At 37.6% G+C, this 16,748-nt stretch overlaps 2 protein-coding genes and 1 non-coding gene across 3 annotated transcripts; 2 read left to right on the top strand and 1 right to left on the bottom strand.

Annotated features, from left to right (window-relative positions):
- The first annotated feature begins 4,507 nt into the window (after positions 1 to 4,507).
- LOC106672080 (trypsin-like) lies at positions 4,508 to 10,454 on the top strand. Its single transcript, XM_024225236.1, has 2 exons — positions 4,508 to 5,605; positions 10,381 to 10,454. The coding sequence occupies exons 1-2, from the start codon at positions 4,636 to 4,638 to the stop codon at positions 10,452 to 10,454; spliced, it is 1,044 nt and encodes a 347-aa protein (XP_024081004.1). The 5' UTR covers positions 4,508 to 4,635.
- On the bottom strand, positions 6,343 to 6,415 carry Trnad-guc. Its single transcript has one exon. It is a non-coding gene; the product is annotated as a tRNA-Asp (tRNA).
- Positions 10,455 to 14,846: 4,392 nt separating the features above from the next.
- Positions 14,847 to 16,044, top strand: LOC106672143 (serine protease ami-like). Its single transcript, XM_014403320.2, has one exon. The coding sequence runs from the start codon at positions 15,045 to 15,047 to the stop codon at positions 15,981 to 15,983; it is 939 nt and encodes a 312-aa protein (XP_014258806.1). The 5' UTR covers positions 14,847 to 15,044; the 3' UTR covers positions 15,984 to 16,044.
- Positions 16,045 to 16,748: the final 704 nt, after the last annotated feature.

The following is a 16,748-nucleotide window of genomic DNA, read 5'->3' as shown; positions in this document are numbered from 1 at the left end:
ACTACGCAGCGTTGGTGTAGAGGCGGCTCAGCCCCGAGGGGCCAAGATAACCTCGCTCTCCGCTTGCCTATTCCGAGTGGTCGGGTCCGCAATATCTCTTCTCTAAGTACCCACCAGATGTCTCACCACGGCCAACTACGAGTACCCAATTGTAACAGGGGCTGAACCTTGGAACATTTCCGTTACCCCATAGTATAGATGGTGATGCACCCTCCCCCGTATATGCAGACAGGATCTGGTGCCCTAAGCCACGTGTGCCTCTGATAAGGCAGCCGCCGCCCCATACCGACACGAGTACAGCTTGTGCTTCAGAGAGGTTGCCAAGCTCTAACCATCCCTAAACGTGACCTTTCAACCTGGTCCGCCACCTAATGCACCAGTCGGTAATGAGGTTCAGATATTGTTGGATTGGTTCTGTCGCTAGAATAGGATTGGAGTGTAGATAAGATTGTCGGTATGCTGGAAGTGCAGATGTTGTAGAGATTGGACCTTCCAGCATCACTAACTGGCTAATAAATGGCGAATATTTTCAAAATTTTTAGTTTATTTTTATATTTATAAAAGAATGAAATTTTATTACGACTCAATTAATTAAACGCTTAATTAGGCTTCAATCCTTCCAGTCGGCTTGGTAAAAGCTCTTCCGCCAAAGCGAAATTTTTCCACTTGACTCATTCAAGCTGTATGATAGTTCATAGACAATTTCATCCCTTAATTTTCTTTAAAATTCACTGCTGGGGTGTAGATTCAGAGGTCAAAAACGCTTAATGAGACCGGCGTGAATGCAACAAGTACCCTTTCGTCCCGATCGACTGCACCGTGAAATTGCCTTTGTCACCGGGACAAATCGATGTTATCAACCGGGCCTCGGTGAATATCCGAATTGAGACTTCCCCCTTCAAACGATTTAACAAAACATCCGGGCCTCCTTCGAACCCCTATCGAAACTTTCCCAATTAAAAGTCGTGAAAAAGAGTGGAGAAGTTTTAAAGAGAGGAAAAAAGTGGAAAGGGGGGGCTTTCTTTAATAGATGCATATTGTAGGCTACTTATATCAGGGTGTTACGTCGATTCGGGCGAACATATGTCGGCTACATCGAACATCATAAAACATAAAAAAAAACAAGAATATTACTCTCAAGCTAGAGAAAATTCGATACAAATTGGCGAGTAATATTATAACCATAGAGTCGCCATTTTGCCAGGTACTTAATAATCAAGTCACTAAGGAAACCTATTAATATTTTGTGACAGACTCGAAGAAAACTTTTCTATAACTACCTAGAAAAACTAACAAAGTACTGGATAAAATTTCAAAAGTCACATATTTGTCAGGTATTATATCGTTTTTGTTCATCTTGGTCTTTCTTTTCACACATACGCAGGAGAAAGGATGTGGTCAAACGTCAAAGTTTGAGAGTGATTAGTGACCGTTAATCGATAATTATTCAGAAATCGTGAGATGCGGTCTGGTGTGATGTAGGTTTCAGAAAAACATTTTTTTATTGTGCCAACGTTTCGATCTTTATTGAGATCATCTTCAGGGTCTGGGATTTACAAACATTGTTTACATTTAACAAGTACATTTAGGATGTGGAAAAGTGAATTTATACAATGCAAAATATATTTTTTATATTCAATCAAAGTATTTCTACTCACTCAAAGTATTTCTACTCACTCAAAGTGTTTGTCTTCTGTGTAATTATGTCATTCTTGCGTGTCGTGTTGAGAGTGCCAGTAAGATTTTGCTGTTTTATGTTTATATACGTTGGATTTTGAAGGGGTGGGGAAGGAAGATGTAAACCATTTCTAAGAAATTACGTTTATGTTTGTTTTGTTCTGTATGTAATATTTTTGGATTTTTGAAGTCGAAACATTTCTAAGAAATTACGTTTATGTTTGTTTTGTTCTGTATGTAATATTTTTGGATTTTTGGCGTTTCTATAACGACTTCCTTCCCCACCCCTTCAAAATCCAACGTATATAAACATAAAACAGCAAAATCTTACTGGCACTCTCAACACGACACGTAAGAATGACATAATTACACAGAAGACAAACACTTTGAGTGAGTAGAAATACTTTGATTGAATATAAAAAATATATTTTGCATTGTATAAATTCACTTTTCAACAACCCAAATGTATTTGTTAAATGTAAACAATGTTTGTAAATCCCAGGCCCTGAAGATAATCTCGATAAAGATCGAAACGTTGGCACGATAAAGAAAATGTTTTTCTGAAATCTACATCACACCAGACCGCATCTCACGATTTCTGAATAATTAAGTTTGAGAGTAAATGGATGAATGAATATCGTTTTATTTAAAAAAATCTGGCAAATTTATGTTGCAAACGACCGAGAGAGAGAGAGAGAGAGAGAGAGAGAGAGAGAGAGAGAGAGAGAGAGAGAGAGAGAGAGAGAGAGAGAGATTAAAACATTTTTTAATTTCGACATTATTACAAGGTTTGTTCTCACGATGGAATAGATTGAAATGAATCGTTTTACGGCATTATAATCAATGTTGTACAATTTCGTTAAAGTGGGAGTGGTTAAGTATTGATGCACGGAATCTTCGCATAAAGCCTTTCTTCCTAGCTCCACCCTATTGGTAAAATCATTAATTTAGCCACTCCCACTTCGGTTTATTCCATCTTTGGGAAACAGAAATATATAGTTCAACGAAATTTTTTTAAATGATTAAAATAAAGAAAGTCTTCTTAATACAAAAAAATGCGCTAAGTATCTAAGAGATTTTGAAATTTTAAGCACTGCTCCCTCAATTTTTATCAATAATTACGCCAAGGTAATTTGTGCGGTTTTATTATCTGTTTCTGGAAAAAACATGCTTCCAAATTTTCATCGTCATATCTGTGGATTATTTGCCTTCTGGTAGTTTAGTTATTTTGTTGTACAAAATGGAAATATAAACTGTTTTTCAAGTTCTTGTTTTGTCAATATGGATTGTTGCAGTTTGAAGTGGAATCATATTCCAAACCTGGCTTTCGTGGATTGATATGTTTATACACTGGGACACTTATCGCTATGAAAAACTAGGATTTTCTAAAATGAACAAATGAAGAGAAGGAAGAAGAAATTATCTTTTTGGTTGTTTAACAACATTCAGTTGGTATAGTATCGATTCTTAAGACAAACCGTTAACCTTCTTTCTTTTTTATGATAAGCTCTGATGTAAAAATTGAGCCCATCTTAATATTTTTGTGTATAATGTTTTAAATTTTACGGTTTTCGTTAACTTTTTAAAATCACAAATAACTTGTTTTGTTCCTTTTTAAATATATCTTGGTAATTTTCTGCCAGTAAAGTATTTAGCCCTGGAAATAGTAGTATAGGCTCTACCTTTCTCCACACCAGTTAGCATTCGATTTGGAAGGTCGTAAAGGCGCCGAATAAATTGAGAAAATTTCTTTCTTTTTTTGTTTCAAGCGTTTCATTTCTTCTCTCTTCTGGAACTGATGGCAACCTTATAAACCGCCTTGACAAGGTGTCCCCAGACGTTTTTAATTACGTTAAAATCTGGAGATATAGCTGGCCATTTTTAAACTAAAACAGGGTCATTGTCCTGCTGGAATACCTATTACTCACTCGGTACTGTCTTGGGGTAATTTGTTAATTTATTTTATATTAATTCTAGATATTTCATACTGTTCGTTTTATCAGAAATAAATAAAATTTCCGTTTTCTTATTGTAACTGATGCCACCCCATACCATCACACTTCTTCCGTGTAGTGTATCCGCATTGACATGTGATGCTATAAACACCGTTGTGCATGCGGACACTTACATCGGACAGACTGGAAGGAAACTAAGAGATCGATTCAAAGAACATCTCAGATCCTTCAGAGACAATGACGGAAAATCAAATTACGCCACACACTTAATACACTACAACCACGAACCAAACACAATAGAAACAAGCATGACATTAATACACAACGCACAAAAAGGACGAAAACTAAACATACTGGAGAACCTCGAGATATACAAACAAATAACACTTAAAGACGGAAAAACTTATAAACGCACAAACAAACTCATAATCACACACCACCATCACACCACTAAAAACACTCCATAACAAAAAACGAAAACGTTCAGAAGAACAAAACATCGCAACCAACACCAGAAAAAAACAAAAAACCAACAACGCACAAATAATAACTGACAATGGAAATAACCGCTACCAAGACCGACCAACGAGCACGGAGACCACGCCCCCTAACGCAACGCCCCCAGCGACAAGCGACGGACGCAACACTATATAAACCCCACTCAGACTAAATGACAGACAGTTTTTCACTGAAGATGGCGTAATGCCGAAACGCGTTTGAATACTCAAACAAAAACCCCGCGAGTGAAGACAGACCCAGTAGTGCCCGTGTGCCGGTTCAACATGATTAAAATTTTACTGGTAATTATGTACGAAAATTTGGTTAAAATTTAGATGACAGTAATTTATGTTAATAAAAAAACTCTCGCAATTATAAATGTATAGACAAAATATAAGGGTGTTTTTTTTTCCCCCGCCGACTATATTTTCATACTATTTAGCAGGTTGCGTTGTTTTACATTTAAAAATTTAGAAATTTTGAGATATCAGGTGATAGCTTTGAAATGTTGTCGGCCCTTTTAAAGGAACATTGTTTGTTGTTTGTACTGACATTGTTGACGTGCCGCGCGGAGGACGGGAAAATCGTAGGCGGGTATTTCGCCGATCAGTCGGAATTTTCTTTCGTTGTGAGCGTCCAAGAAAAGAGCAGATTCAATTCGTCGGTAATCTACTCGCACAGGTGCGGCGGTACGCTTGTCAACCCCTGGTTCGTTTTTACAGCCGCTCACTGCGTTTCCTGGCGATCGCTGAAGAACGGCGTCCTTCATCCAAGGCTCGCTGCAGACTTTGTCGTCCTGACCGGCACCAGAGACATCAAAGTTCTGGAACCCGGGGCACGGTTTCGTCCAGTCGACGAGATCATACTGAACGAGGGTTTCAGGGAGCACAGTACGCTCACAGGTTTTTGGCTAGGCGATATGGCTCTTTTGAAACTCATCTTCGAAGTCGAAGATTACTCTTTTACACGCAGTGTTGTATTCCCAAGAGAAGAACGCACGGAATCCCAATTGAACGAGCTTAAATCTGACAAGTACCGCCTCTGCCTCCATCCGGGATGGTGGACTGGCCGATCCGGCGTAACCTCCTCTCCTTCTTTCCTGAAGTTTCTGTGGATGAAGGTTTTACCGGATGACCAGTGCGATAGGATGTTTTGCAAAGCGTATCCCGATTCGTGCGGCGTTTATAACGCGACAAAGTTGGAAGTGATTTGCGCCCTTTCGGAATATCAATCGTGGTCGCCTTGTTTCGCTGGTTCTGGTACTCCCCTGGTTTGCGACGGTCGCTTCTTCGGCATGCACGTCTCCAGCCGGTACTCCTGCGGCATGGCGGACGTACCTGAAAATTACATATCGGTTTTGACAGTCCGCAGGTTTTTTCGTGCTCTGAATTCCTATAGACTTCTGAACCGAGGCGAACAGCGACGCACGTCCTTTATCCTGTTCTCCGTCGTCATGTTAACGTCTATTAAGAACAGCTCATAAATAAAACATCTTAACTCATGCATTCTCCAAAAGTTAGAAATAACGAAAAATTTCTCGACTTTTCCTGAATTTGGTTCTTTGTAAAAAGAAATCAACCAGATGGAAAACAGGCCGGTACAACATCAATGCCTATTGAATAACTGTTACAAAATATATACAAATAACAGTCAAAAAATTAAGTAAAATCAATCTAAAAATCTTCTCAACTAATCTTAGTTTATATTTTTAGTTAATTAATTATTTTATGCAAAGTAAGGTCAGGATGTCGTGAGTTTCGCTCGACACATTAATTTTTCATATCAACCTTACTTTGCGTAAAATAATTATTTAATTTAAAAAGTTATAGTAAATTAGCTAGTTAAAAAAATAAACATAAATACAAGAATGAGGAGGTTTTCGCCGAGGACACTTGAGAATAGATTTTTCGTTTTACCAGATATTATTATGTTAAGATTGGTGAAAAGAAGACAAAAGGTATATGGTATTTTATTTGATTTGAAGGCAGCCTTTGTTGTGTGCAACCACTAATACTAAAACTTTATTACATCGGCATTTATACTAAATTAATTCATATAATAAAGTCTTTTTAAGATAGAAGCATCTTAGTACGGAGAAAAGCAGGTATATCATGCGACCCTTGCACGATCAATAATATTGACAATGCAGTATGATATTGACAATAATATTTTACAATTAATTAAGGTTTTTTAGTTGAGACAAAAAAGTCAATGGCACGAGCGGGATTCGAACCCACGATCTTCGGCTTGACACGCCGCTGCTCTACCACTTGAGCTATCGTGACCTCGATCCACTCGGACACTAACTAACCATCTCAACCACACCTTTTTTTAATTTTCCCTCCTTTTTGCCATTTTTCTAATGTCGTGTAATCTATTTGATTCTCGGTGACAAATGAAATGGCCACGGAGAGCTTTAGTGAAGGTATACTTCATTTTAAACTGATTAAATTCTCTAGTTTCATGGTCCGCTTGACCAATTAATATCTTACAATTAATGAAGGTTTTTAGTTGAGATAAAAAACTTTTTTTGATAAAAAACATCTCGGGACGTCAATATTAAAAATTGAAGAGGATATTGTCCAATATTATTGAGCGTCTAGAGGCATATTCAATTATATTGAAATAAAGTATGATATTAACAATAATATTGATCATGTACGGTGAAAAAAAAAGTATTGACAGTCGTTATTGATGAAATCCAAATTTTCTGATCTCGGGACGTCAATATTTAAAAGGGGAGGGGCTATTGTCAATATTATTGAGCGTCTAGGTTCATATTCAATAATACTGTCAATACAGTATGACATTGACAATAATATTGATCACGTAAGGTAAAAAAAGAGTATTGACAGTCGATATTTAAGCGATATTGATGAAATCCACATTTTCTGATCTCGGTACGTCAATATTAAACATTGAAGAGGATATTGTCCAATACTGCACGCCTAGGGGCATATTTAATAATATTGACAATAAAGTATGATATTGACAATAATATTGATCATATAACGTGAAAAAAAGAGTATTTACAGTCGATATTGAAGCGATATCGATGAAGACCAGATTTTCTGATCTCGGGACTTCAGCATTTAAAAGTGAAGGGGCTGTTGTCCATATTATTGATCGTCTAGGGGTATATTCAATGATATTGACAATAATATTGTGAAAAAAAAAGAGTATTGACAGTCGATATTGAAGCGATATTGATGAAATCCCGATTTTCTGATCTCGGGACGTCAATATTTAAAAGGGGAGGGGATGTTGTCAATATTATTGAGCGTCTAGGGGCATATTCAAAAATATTGACAGTACGGTATGATATTGACAATAATATTGATTGTGTAAGGCGAAAAAAAGAGTAATGACGGTCGATATTGAAACGATATTAATGAAATCCAGATTTACTGATCTCCGGACGTCAATATTAAAAATTGGAGAGAATATTGTCCAATATTATTGAGCGTCTAGGGGCATATTCAATAATAATGTCAATACTCAGTTGTTGTAAAATAGGAAGTGTCTTTGTGCGGAGGATTATAGACGATTGACCTTGAGACAATGTCTGAAGACTTTGTAACGGTAAATGATTCAGGTAGAAGAAATAATGTATGCGACGAGGGGACTGAACGCCCGGAAGAAGAAGCCCTACGGATCTTTATTGAGCAATTTGAGTTAGACACGTTTCAATTATAGCTTCGCTGATAGTTGCCGGCGACATGATGACAGAGAAATTCTAATCTTTACAATTTCTTCCTGTAGCTAAGTAGCTCAGGGTTAAGACTAATCTCTCATAACGGGGATGTATTCCCTCATGTTTGTGTTCTGCTTTCTCAAGAGTGGTTCCACCTTCTGATTTCCCTCAGCAGCCTCATATGAGAAGATTCTTCGCGTTTCTTCAACCAATCTTTCATCCATCGATTTCGCTGAACTCGTCGAATACTTCCGATAGCCATAATTATGGCAACACAACATTTTTTCGTTTGCCCATGTTTTCAAAACAAAGGACGCCTCGAAAATTTACTTGGAAAGACACAATTTCACTTGTCCGAAAGATGGAAACAAATGTACTGAGCACGTTGATAATTGATATGATTATTGACAATAATATTGACCGCGTAGGGTATGACGATATTGACGGTGGTATCCTCAAGGAGTAAACGGCTGTATTGACAATACTGATATTGTCAATAATATTGATTGAGTAAGGGCTGCTTTAGATTGGTTTAGCGTAGGAGTCGGGTGTTATGCAGGGGTGTATTCTTTGCCCCCTTTTCTTAATCAGTTTTTCAATTTTAAACAAGATTGGGATGGTCAAGAGAAGGTCCTGCTTAAATAGTAGAGCATGTAGTTCGGAGCAAAAGTAGGAAAATAATTTTTTAATAAATCAACGTTGAAAAGATTCGACTAAATCAATACCTCGGTATACTTAAACCTGAGAAGGTAGCACACCATCAATCGACATACTGCCTTAAAAACCTTAAATTTCGAATATTGTGGGATGAAAGGGTTAGAGAGTAGGCTGGACAAAACTAAATTAATCAAAGGAAAAAAATACATTAGGAGAAAAGTACGAAAATATGACGATGTTTTGGCCAGAGCAAAATAATGGCCCTGCACTTTGACCCTTTGAGTCCTTTCCTAAACCTCTCTCTTCGTCCTTTTTCCATCAGTTCTGATTTCTCTGTCTCCGTTTTGAAAAACTTCTCCCTCACCTCTCCTCTTTTTATAAAGTCTCTCCTATGAGCACCTCTCATTTTCTCCTTAAATTTTCCTTTAATATTCCCAAAATTTCCCATCCTATCCTTTACTTCCTGAACCATAGGTCGTTCTACGGCGTTGCAACGAGGCCCCAACCTCGCTACGACCCTTCAGTGAGTGAGTCCTTTTCTCTTTATACAGTCCACGCCAAATCGTAAGTTTTTTCTTTATTTCCTTTTTTTATTTTATTTTTATATCCAGCCAAAACAGACGACAAACGTTACTTTTTATAATAATACGACTATATGGGGGGGGGTCTGTGGCCGCAACGGTTTAGGCGTTGACACGGCGCTCATCACTGTGAGGTAAAGGTCCCGGGTTCGAATCCATCAGCCCTACATTCGAACCCGACATACTTACAAATGGGCTTTTTTCAAAACACTGGCACTCTGAGGGTTTTTATGACCTCTGCTGTTACTCTCGTAAAAAAATATCTTGGGTGCTAGGGAATCCTGGGTAATGAACATGCAGACATGGCTAGAAGAGGATTTGCAAGACCATCAAGGATATGATGCATTAAAAAAGAGTTTGAAAACAAATTATAATTTATTTATCGACAAAGTCCCATTGTTGGGTGTTTTTTGTCTATAACAGCCACTTTGTAACAATAAAGCCCTTACCTTTTCTTTACCCACTCTCGCTCGCCTTTCACCTATTCCCATCTCGAATGATGTACCCATTTGTTGGGGGAAAAATTGGTAAAATTTCTTTAGGGCCGGGGTTGCCGAATGAACAGGGGGTAGAGAGGAAATCATTAACCGAGCCTTCAGGCCGATATGTCGTCTGACATTTCCCCAACCCCCTTACTTCACCTTTAACCCAGACCGTTTTATAAATTGATACACATTTCATACACTCCCGGCCTGAAATTTTTTCCGAGGTTAATAAAGTGTTTCTCTGAGGAAAACTGGCCCGTTTCCCTTTCCTTATGGGTCGGAAGAAAAATTACACGTGTTGTTAAACCAGAGGACAAATAAAATTAACACAATGAGCATTTCCAATGAAACAAAAACAGCTTCTATTTTATATTTTTGCATTTATGATGAGAATTATAATAAAAATATACTTTGTTGGGATAATAACAGCAATAACAATACATTATATTTAAAATTACTAAAATATTTTTTTACAGTAGAATTTTATCCGTCAGCTGGAGTCGAGATTACTAATGAAAAACAAAATAAAAAATTAATAAATTATAGTAGTAAAGAAATAGCGATTAACGAAATAATATATACATCCTGGGGGCGTCGGTGGCCGCAACGGTTTGGGCGTTGACACGGCGCTCATCACTTAAGGTAAAGGTCCCGGGTTCGAATCCAGCGGCCCTGCGTTGAAATCCGACATACTGAAAAATGGGTTTTTTTTCAAAAACACGGCACTCTGAGGGATTATATGACCTCTGCTATTGCGAACCTTCATAAAAAATACCTACTACACAAAGCATAATTGGCGAAGCGTTAAAACTCTAGCCTCTTGCGAGGTGAAGGCAAAGAGTATCTGGAACTGACAGATTCTAAAGACCCGACCCTGGCTTATGTTTCTGGGTATTCGGGGCATTAAGGCAAGGAAAAGGTTGTCATGTTGGCCAAAAGGAGGGCCAACCTAGACTCTCTGGTTCCTGAACCCTACTGTGGCTTAGCATCCTGCTACAATGGCCACAAATACATTTTAAAATGGATTCTTTATGAGTCCAAAACTTGGTGGAACAATATCCACGGTATGAGACACGCGAAGAAATTCATGGAAGGGCCATCCGCAAAACTTACAAAACAATTACAGGAAGGCAACCGCAACAGAACCAGGATTCTGGTTGGACTCCTGACAAGATATTGCCACTTAAGAAAGCACATGAACTCGATAGGAATACTGATAGAAGAAACTCTGCAGATACTGAATGGAGGAGGAAGAGACAGCAGAACACATTTTACGTTTCTGTGAAGTTCTACGTAGGTGCAGGTTCTTGCAACTAGGACATGAAAAACCGCAAGCATGGTCCTACACGAAAAAGCCAATGGCAGCACTATGGAGGCTGATTAATAACCTGAAACTCTCCAGTGAGTTATAAAAACAGAGGAGTACAATAGATTTATTCAGGTCGAGGGCAGAAGGCCCTGTGGCAGCTTTTTTTTATCCCTAACCCCAAATTGTGCAAGCGGTAATTGTTTCAAGTACTCCTGATCACGAATTCCGAGCAGAAATCATATCCGTTGTCCACCGTCAGCATTCCCAGTTTGCACAGGTGAAAAATGCTGTTTTTAACCCCGTATCATGAAGCAGTTTGTTCACGTAGTAGGCCGATATCGCCTCAAGATTGTGTCACATATTAAATTCCGGCAGGGGGTAAGTGCCCGGGCATCCACCGGCTATTGCATTGTTTTCAGCTCGAATTACAAGAAAATGGAAGTCTCCCTGGCCACGGCACAGTTTTCTTCCTATTGGAAGAATGTTAAATACAAGTCGATAAATAATTTTCTACAAAAAATGAATTAAATTGATTGACCGATAATAAATATCTTATCTAGGTCTGGGGCTGTCTTTAGACGTTGACCTGTTTGTGTTACTCTCATACATTTTCCAGTTTTTGACCAATGTTTACCCCTGTCTACAAAGAAAATGGCCCATTTTAAGTCGAGAAAGTGTCCTCACTGTGTGAAAAACGGTGGAGAAATTCGATCGGCGGCTCTTTAAAAGCGGCTCGTTTGCCATAGGAAATTGTATGAAATGTTGAAAAACAGTCCAACAACTGATCACCATAGACGGGTATCGTTTCGTAAATTTATATAGGCATTGTGACGACTTTAAAAGCATCCTTACTATGAAGGACTTTCAGGTCATTTCTTCGCTGTGTTTTATTAAGTACAATTGGTTTGACGGTGAAAATATTATAATGAGTCGTGTTTTTCAAAGCTTATATTTTCTTGTTAAGATAAAATTCTTCGAACGAAAAAATCGTTTTCCTTATCTGACCATTCATTTACAAAACTATAAATTATCTCCTGATGCCAGGGACGTAGGATGGCCGCAACTGTTTAGGCGTTCACACGGCGTTCATCACTGTAAGGTAAAGGTCCCGGGTTCGAATCTATCTGCCCTGCATTCGTACCCGACATACTTACAAATTGGCTTTTTTTAAAAACACCGGCACCCTGAGGGCTTATATGACCTCTGCTGTTGCGATCCCTCGTAAATATATCTATATATATATATATATAAACAAAANTCAAATACCATTAGTTCAAGGATGGTGCCGAACTGCAAAACCAAACTAAATATATTAGGTATGCAGAATAAAGTCAGCCTCTGCTGGGTCCCAGGACACATGGGAGTAGAAGGCAACGAGAAAGCGGACACCCTTGCAAGGAAAAGGGCTGCTATACTACCAATAGGACCCGAGCCCTTTTGTGGCATAGAAACCCACAGTATCAATGAGTAACTCAGACAGATGGACAAAAAGAAAATGAAGGATCAATGGAATTCACTCATTGGACACAAACAATCCAAGAATCTCCTAACAAATTTCGGATGGAAAGAAGTTACAGAATGTATCAAAGGAAGCAGGAAAAAATGCGAATCCTGACAAGATTCGTAATTTGGACATTTAAAGAAGATTGTCCAAGACTTGCGCCTTTTCAAAGCTCTTGACTCTTATGTATAATTCGTTTTAAAAACTACCTTCACGACTAAAACTCATAATAAATTTGTAACGTTTTTAAGGCGTAATTTCGGTTTTAAAGGGGAAAAATTCTAGCTTGATCAGAGAATCGCTCCTCCTAAAAAGTAATTTTTTACTTTCTGGGATAACTTTACTCTTTCTATCCAACACGAAGGATTCACTATTTTTTAGAAACCTCTACATCCTAGTTTACTAAAAAATAAAACAATAAAAGTATGGATTGTTATAGATTGAATAGATTAAATTATAGAAATTGGTAACTTTTTGGCCTCTCTTTCAAGATAAAAATGACTTCGAAAGGTTCCTAAAATAAGGTAAATTATTAGTGTTTGATGATTAAACATCGTATCAAAGATCGATTGAGCAGAAATGGCATTAAAGAAAACAATAGTGATGAAAACAGCTCTTCGAAAAATTGTCTACCACCTTAAACAATTTAAATATATATTTCTTAATGTGATTTTTACCTTTATTAATCATGTATTTCAAGATTTTAATGAACCGTAAGTTTTTCTCAATTTTAATGATCCATTAATTGATAGACATTTTCAGTATTATAGTGCTATTTTTTCGAAAAAATATTTCTATTTTCACTATGGTGGGGGTCCGTCTCTACCCTTCTGTCTTTCTATCTATTTATCCATTTATACATTTCTTTCTTTCTTCCTTTATCTCTCTCTCTCTCTATCTCTCTCTCTCTCTCTTACACTCTCTCTCTTTCTCTCTACATATCTGTATCAACTTCTATAGTCCACCCATTAAATTTGGAAAAGTTAGACTTGAGCAAAAAATGGTCTTATACAAGCCCCAAGTTAACTTTGGCTAGAAATCGTGTCGTGGCAACAGATTTTTCCATAACATTCTAATCTAGCTAAAAAATGACACTAATTTTGGTATTTTAAATAAGAATCCCATATTTTTATTGTTCATTTTGATTTTAGAGCTTATTTTATACCACTTTTACTGAAGCAAAAATTTTGATAAGATCGACCATTTCTGAGTTATGCCCGATTTTTTTTGTTTTGCAAGCAAAAAATATGTTCTCAATGGTGTTTTTGTCTATGTCTTTTTTTCTTTCTCTTACTCTATCTATCTCTTTCACTATCTATTTATCGATTCATTTATCTATCTATCTTCTATCTGTCCATTTATTATCTATCTATCTAACTATTGGGTTGTCCGGAAAATAATGCAGGATTTTAAGTTTTCATTAAAAAAAATCTATATAAAATATTCTGTTTACGTTTACAGGATTACTCATTTNATGGGAAATTATTTTGATTAAAGAACATTGCTTTAAAGTAACTAGTTTCTTTTTTTTTGTTTAATACCAAAATCCTGCATTATTTTCCGGACAACCCAATATTTATCTCTGTCTTTCTTTCACTATATCTCTTCCTTCCTTTTTCTTTAATGTACTGACCATTTTCACTACATTGGACGATTTCTCGTTGGCAATACTTATACTACATGAAAATACGGCCAGCTTCTATATTGTCAACAGAGCACAGTCCTCTATTTTTGTTTTTTCAAAGCTTTAAAATTTTGTTCTTTAAACCTCGTATCGAATTTTTTTTAAACGAGGGTTCGCAACAGCAGAGGTTATATCAACCCTCGGGGTGCCGGTGTTTTTGAAAAAAGCCCATTTGTAAGTATGTCGGGTACGAATGCAGGGCAGATAGATTCGAACCCGGGACCTTTACCTTACTGTGATGAGCACCATGTCAACGCCTAAACCGTTGCGGCCAACGACGCCCCCCCTCTTATCGAATTTATTCGTAAATTCGTGACGTATATACAAAAATGCAAAAAAAATTAAAAGAATATATTTTAATTTTAAAAATGAAAGAGACAAACTGCTAAAAAATCTGAGCAAAGTCCCAAACATTTCAAAACCAATAAACTTAGAATCTGTCCTAATAAGCAACAATCCATCAGCTTTCAACATAATCTATGGATTCCTAAAGTCGATAAACGTTTCTTTTTGATTATCTAGAAGCATAAAAATTTAGAATATGAGAAGATGATGGAGCTGAATGAGTGGTTGCGGGCGCGCGGCGGGGACCTGGCCCTGGTCAGCCGATCACGCTCGAAGTAAAATGAAAATAGAAAACTTCATGAGTAATATGCCAGCGTAAACCCCCCCCCCAAAAAAAAAAAAAAAAAAATTAATATTTAGCTTCTTATTGGCAAGTATGAACAGAACGTTATAAACTTTTACATTTTATTTTTATCAACTTACATCTTACAAAAAATAATTTTATTTATCGTTTACCAGCTATTTACTGTAAATGTTCTCGTTATTGGTAGATTTTGAGTCTTTTTGTTCTAATCAGATGATCACGAGACTTCAAAATCGTGATAATTTAAACAGTTTCGTACATCAATATGTTAGAAAAAACAGTTGTTAAAAAGAAAAATGCATAATCAGTAGTCGATTAAATATTATGAAAATTAAGTATTAGAAACCGGGTAAAATGTCAAAGTTTGAAGTTTTTATTCAAGTCTTTTTCGCAACGCTTTCTGTTTATACCGTGCCTAGCAGTTCGCACAACAAAATGGCCGGAGAGGGTTTCGCGTTCATCAAGCAATTCCCGTTCATCGTCAGCGTACAGGAATTCGGTAAAAGGCACATATGCAGCGGGACGTTGGTCAGCATGGGTCATGTGCTCACTACTGCGCGCTGCGTTTCCTTGAGGAAAGAAAACAGCACGGTCGTTTTCACCAGGGAGCCCGAAGAGCTGTCGGTCGTGTCCGGCTTGATCGACCTCACGAGCTACAACCCGAAGAAGCAAAACAGGACCGTGAGAGGCGTTTACCTCCACCCGGGCTACGGATTCCGCAACATCGTCGACACCATCTATCTCCATGATATGGCCATAGTGGAGCTGTCGAAAATCTTCATAAAAGACTACTTCACGATGACGGCGCCGTTTTCGCCGCGTAAGGACGCTGCGGACGACTTGGAGAAGTACAAGAACAACAAGGCGAAATGCCTCCACACCGGATGGCAATTCGGTTCGACGGGCAAGACCAACAAGTCTTCCACCAAGTTAAAATTCGTCAAAATGGTCCTCATGACGAACTCTGAGTGCAGCATTTACCTGTGCTCCTTGAGCACGGCGTACTGCAAAAATCTGCAGCCGGATCTAATGTGCGCCGTGCCCGAAACCCGCGTTTCTTCTTTTACAGACGCTGGAGGCCCGTTGATTTGCAAAGGGAAAATTTTCGGTCTCAACATTTACAACGAAGAGACAATCGGCGGACCAAAACCAAAAAGCTTGTACATAACAATAAGCGATATCAACAATTTCATTTACCTTGTAAAAGATTTCTCGTGCAGGACGACCGCGGGCTATGCAATTATCTTTGAGCTATTAATTCTCATCGTTTGTTCAAAACTTCATATTAATTAAATGTATAAACAAGTGCCCATCCGCCATGACATGTGTTTAAATAAATAACATTAGAAATGAATCCATTTTTTGTAAACAAAATTACCACCTGGTGATATACACTAAAGTAAATTAATTCTTCTCAAACAAGGGTTTAACGTCCAACATCCGTTGGTTGTGGCAGACGATAGATTAAGAACCTCGAAGTAGTTATTACTCAAGGTAACCACGAAAAGCAGTTCAATTACAGTTTACTAAACAAACATCTTTACATGTCAAAGCTTCGGGACCGACTGACGAGTAGCTAAGAACCACTGCGTCGCAAAACAATATTCCTCATTCTTATACCTGAGTCACATTCTAGCTTCACTTAACTCACTTTATTAAAAAAACTACAAACCTATTTACAATATTTTTTTTCCAAAATAATCTTAAATCAAACTTCAAGGACAATGCCTGGATTCGGACTCAGAACCGCTAGCCTGACTAGGAGCCGAGGTCCTAATCATTCGGCCAACGCGATTATGGGGTGATATATCTGCTTGGTTTGGCATCATTCCTTTTATATTGTTCTCTATTGTTATCACTAATATTTTAATTTTTGTAAGGTAAAATTTTATTTTATTCATAAGGATGAATGAAACATATAACTAACTTGTAAAGGCATATAGATTTGTTCCATTCCGCGTTTTTTTGGATGGACGTACATGCAATATTTTTCAACAATAAATACAGCCAAAACAGACTCATTTTCGCTGTGCGATTTCAAGATGTGGGTGGAGGACA

The sequence above is a fragment of the Cimex lectularius genome, unplaced genomic scaffold, assembly GCF_000648675.2.
Source record: "Cimex lectularius strain Harlan isolate CLEC.00 unplaced genomic scaffold, Clec_2.1 scaffold93, whole genome shotgun sequence".
Taxonomy (NCBI): Eukaryota; Metazoa; Arthropoda; class Insecta; order Hemiptera; family Cimicidae; genus Cimex; species Cimex lectularius.
This window is presented reverse-complemented; position numbering and strand designations above follow the sequence as displayed.

Excerpts from the sequence above, each read along its gene's own strand:
- LOC106672143 (XM_014403320.2), top strand. The coding sequence starts at position 15,045 with ATGTCAAAGTTTGAAGTTTTTATTCAAGTCTTTTTCGCAACGCTTTCT.
- LOC106672080 (XM_024225236.1), top strand. The coding sequence starts at position 4,636 with ATGTTGTCGGCCCTTTTAAAGGAACATTGTTTGTTGTTTGTACTGACA. Across the intron at positions 5,606-10,380 it reads GTTAACGTCTATTAAGAACA|GCAAAGAGTATCTGGAACTG; the intron begins GCTCATAAATAA and ends TGCGAGGTGAAG.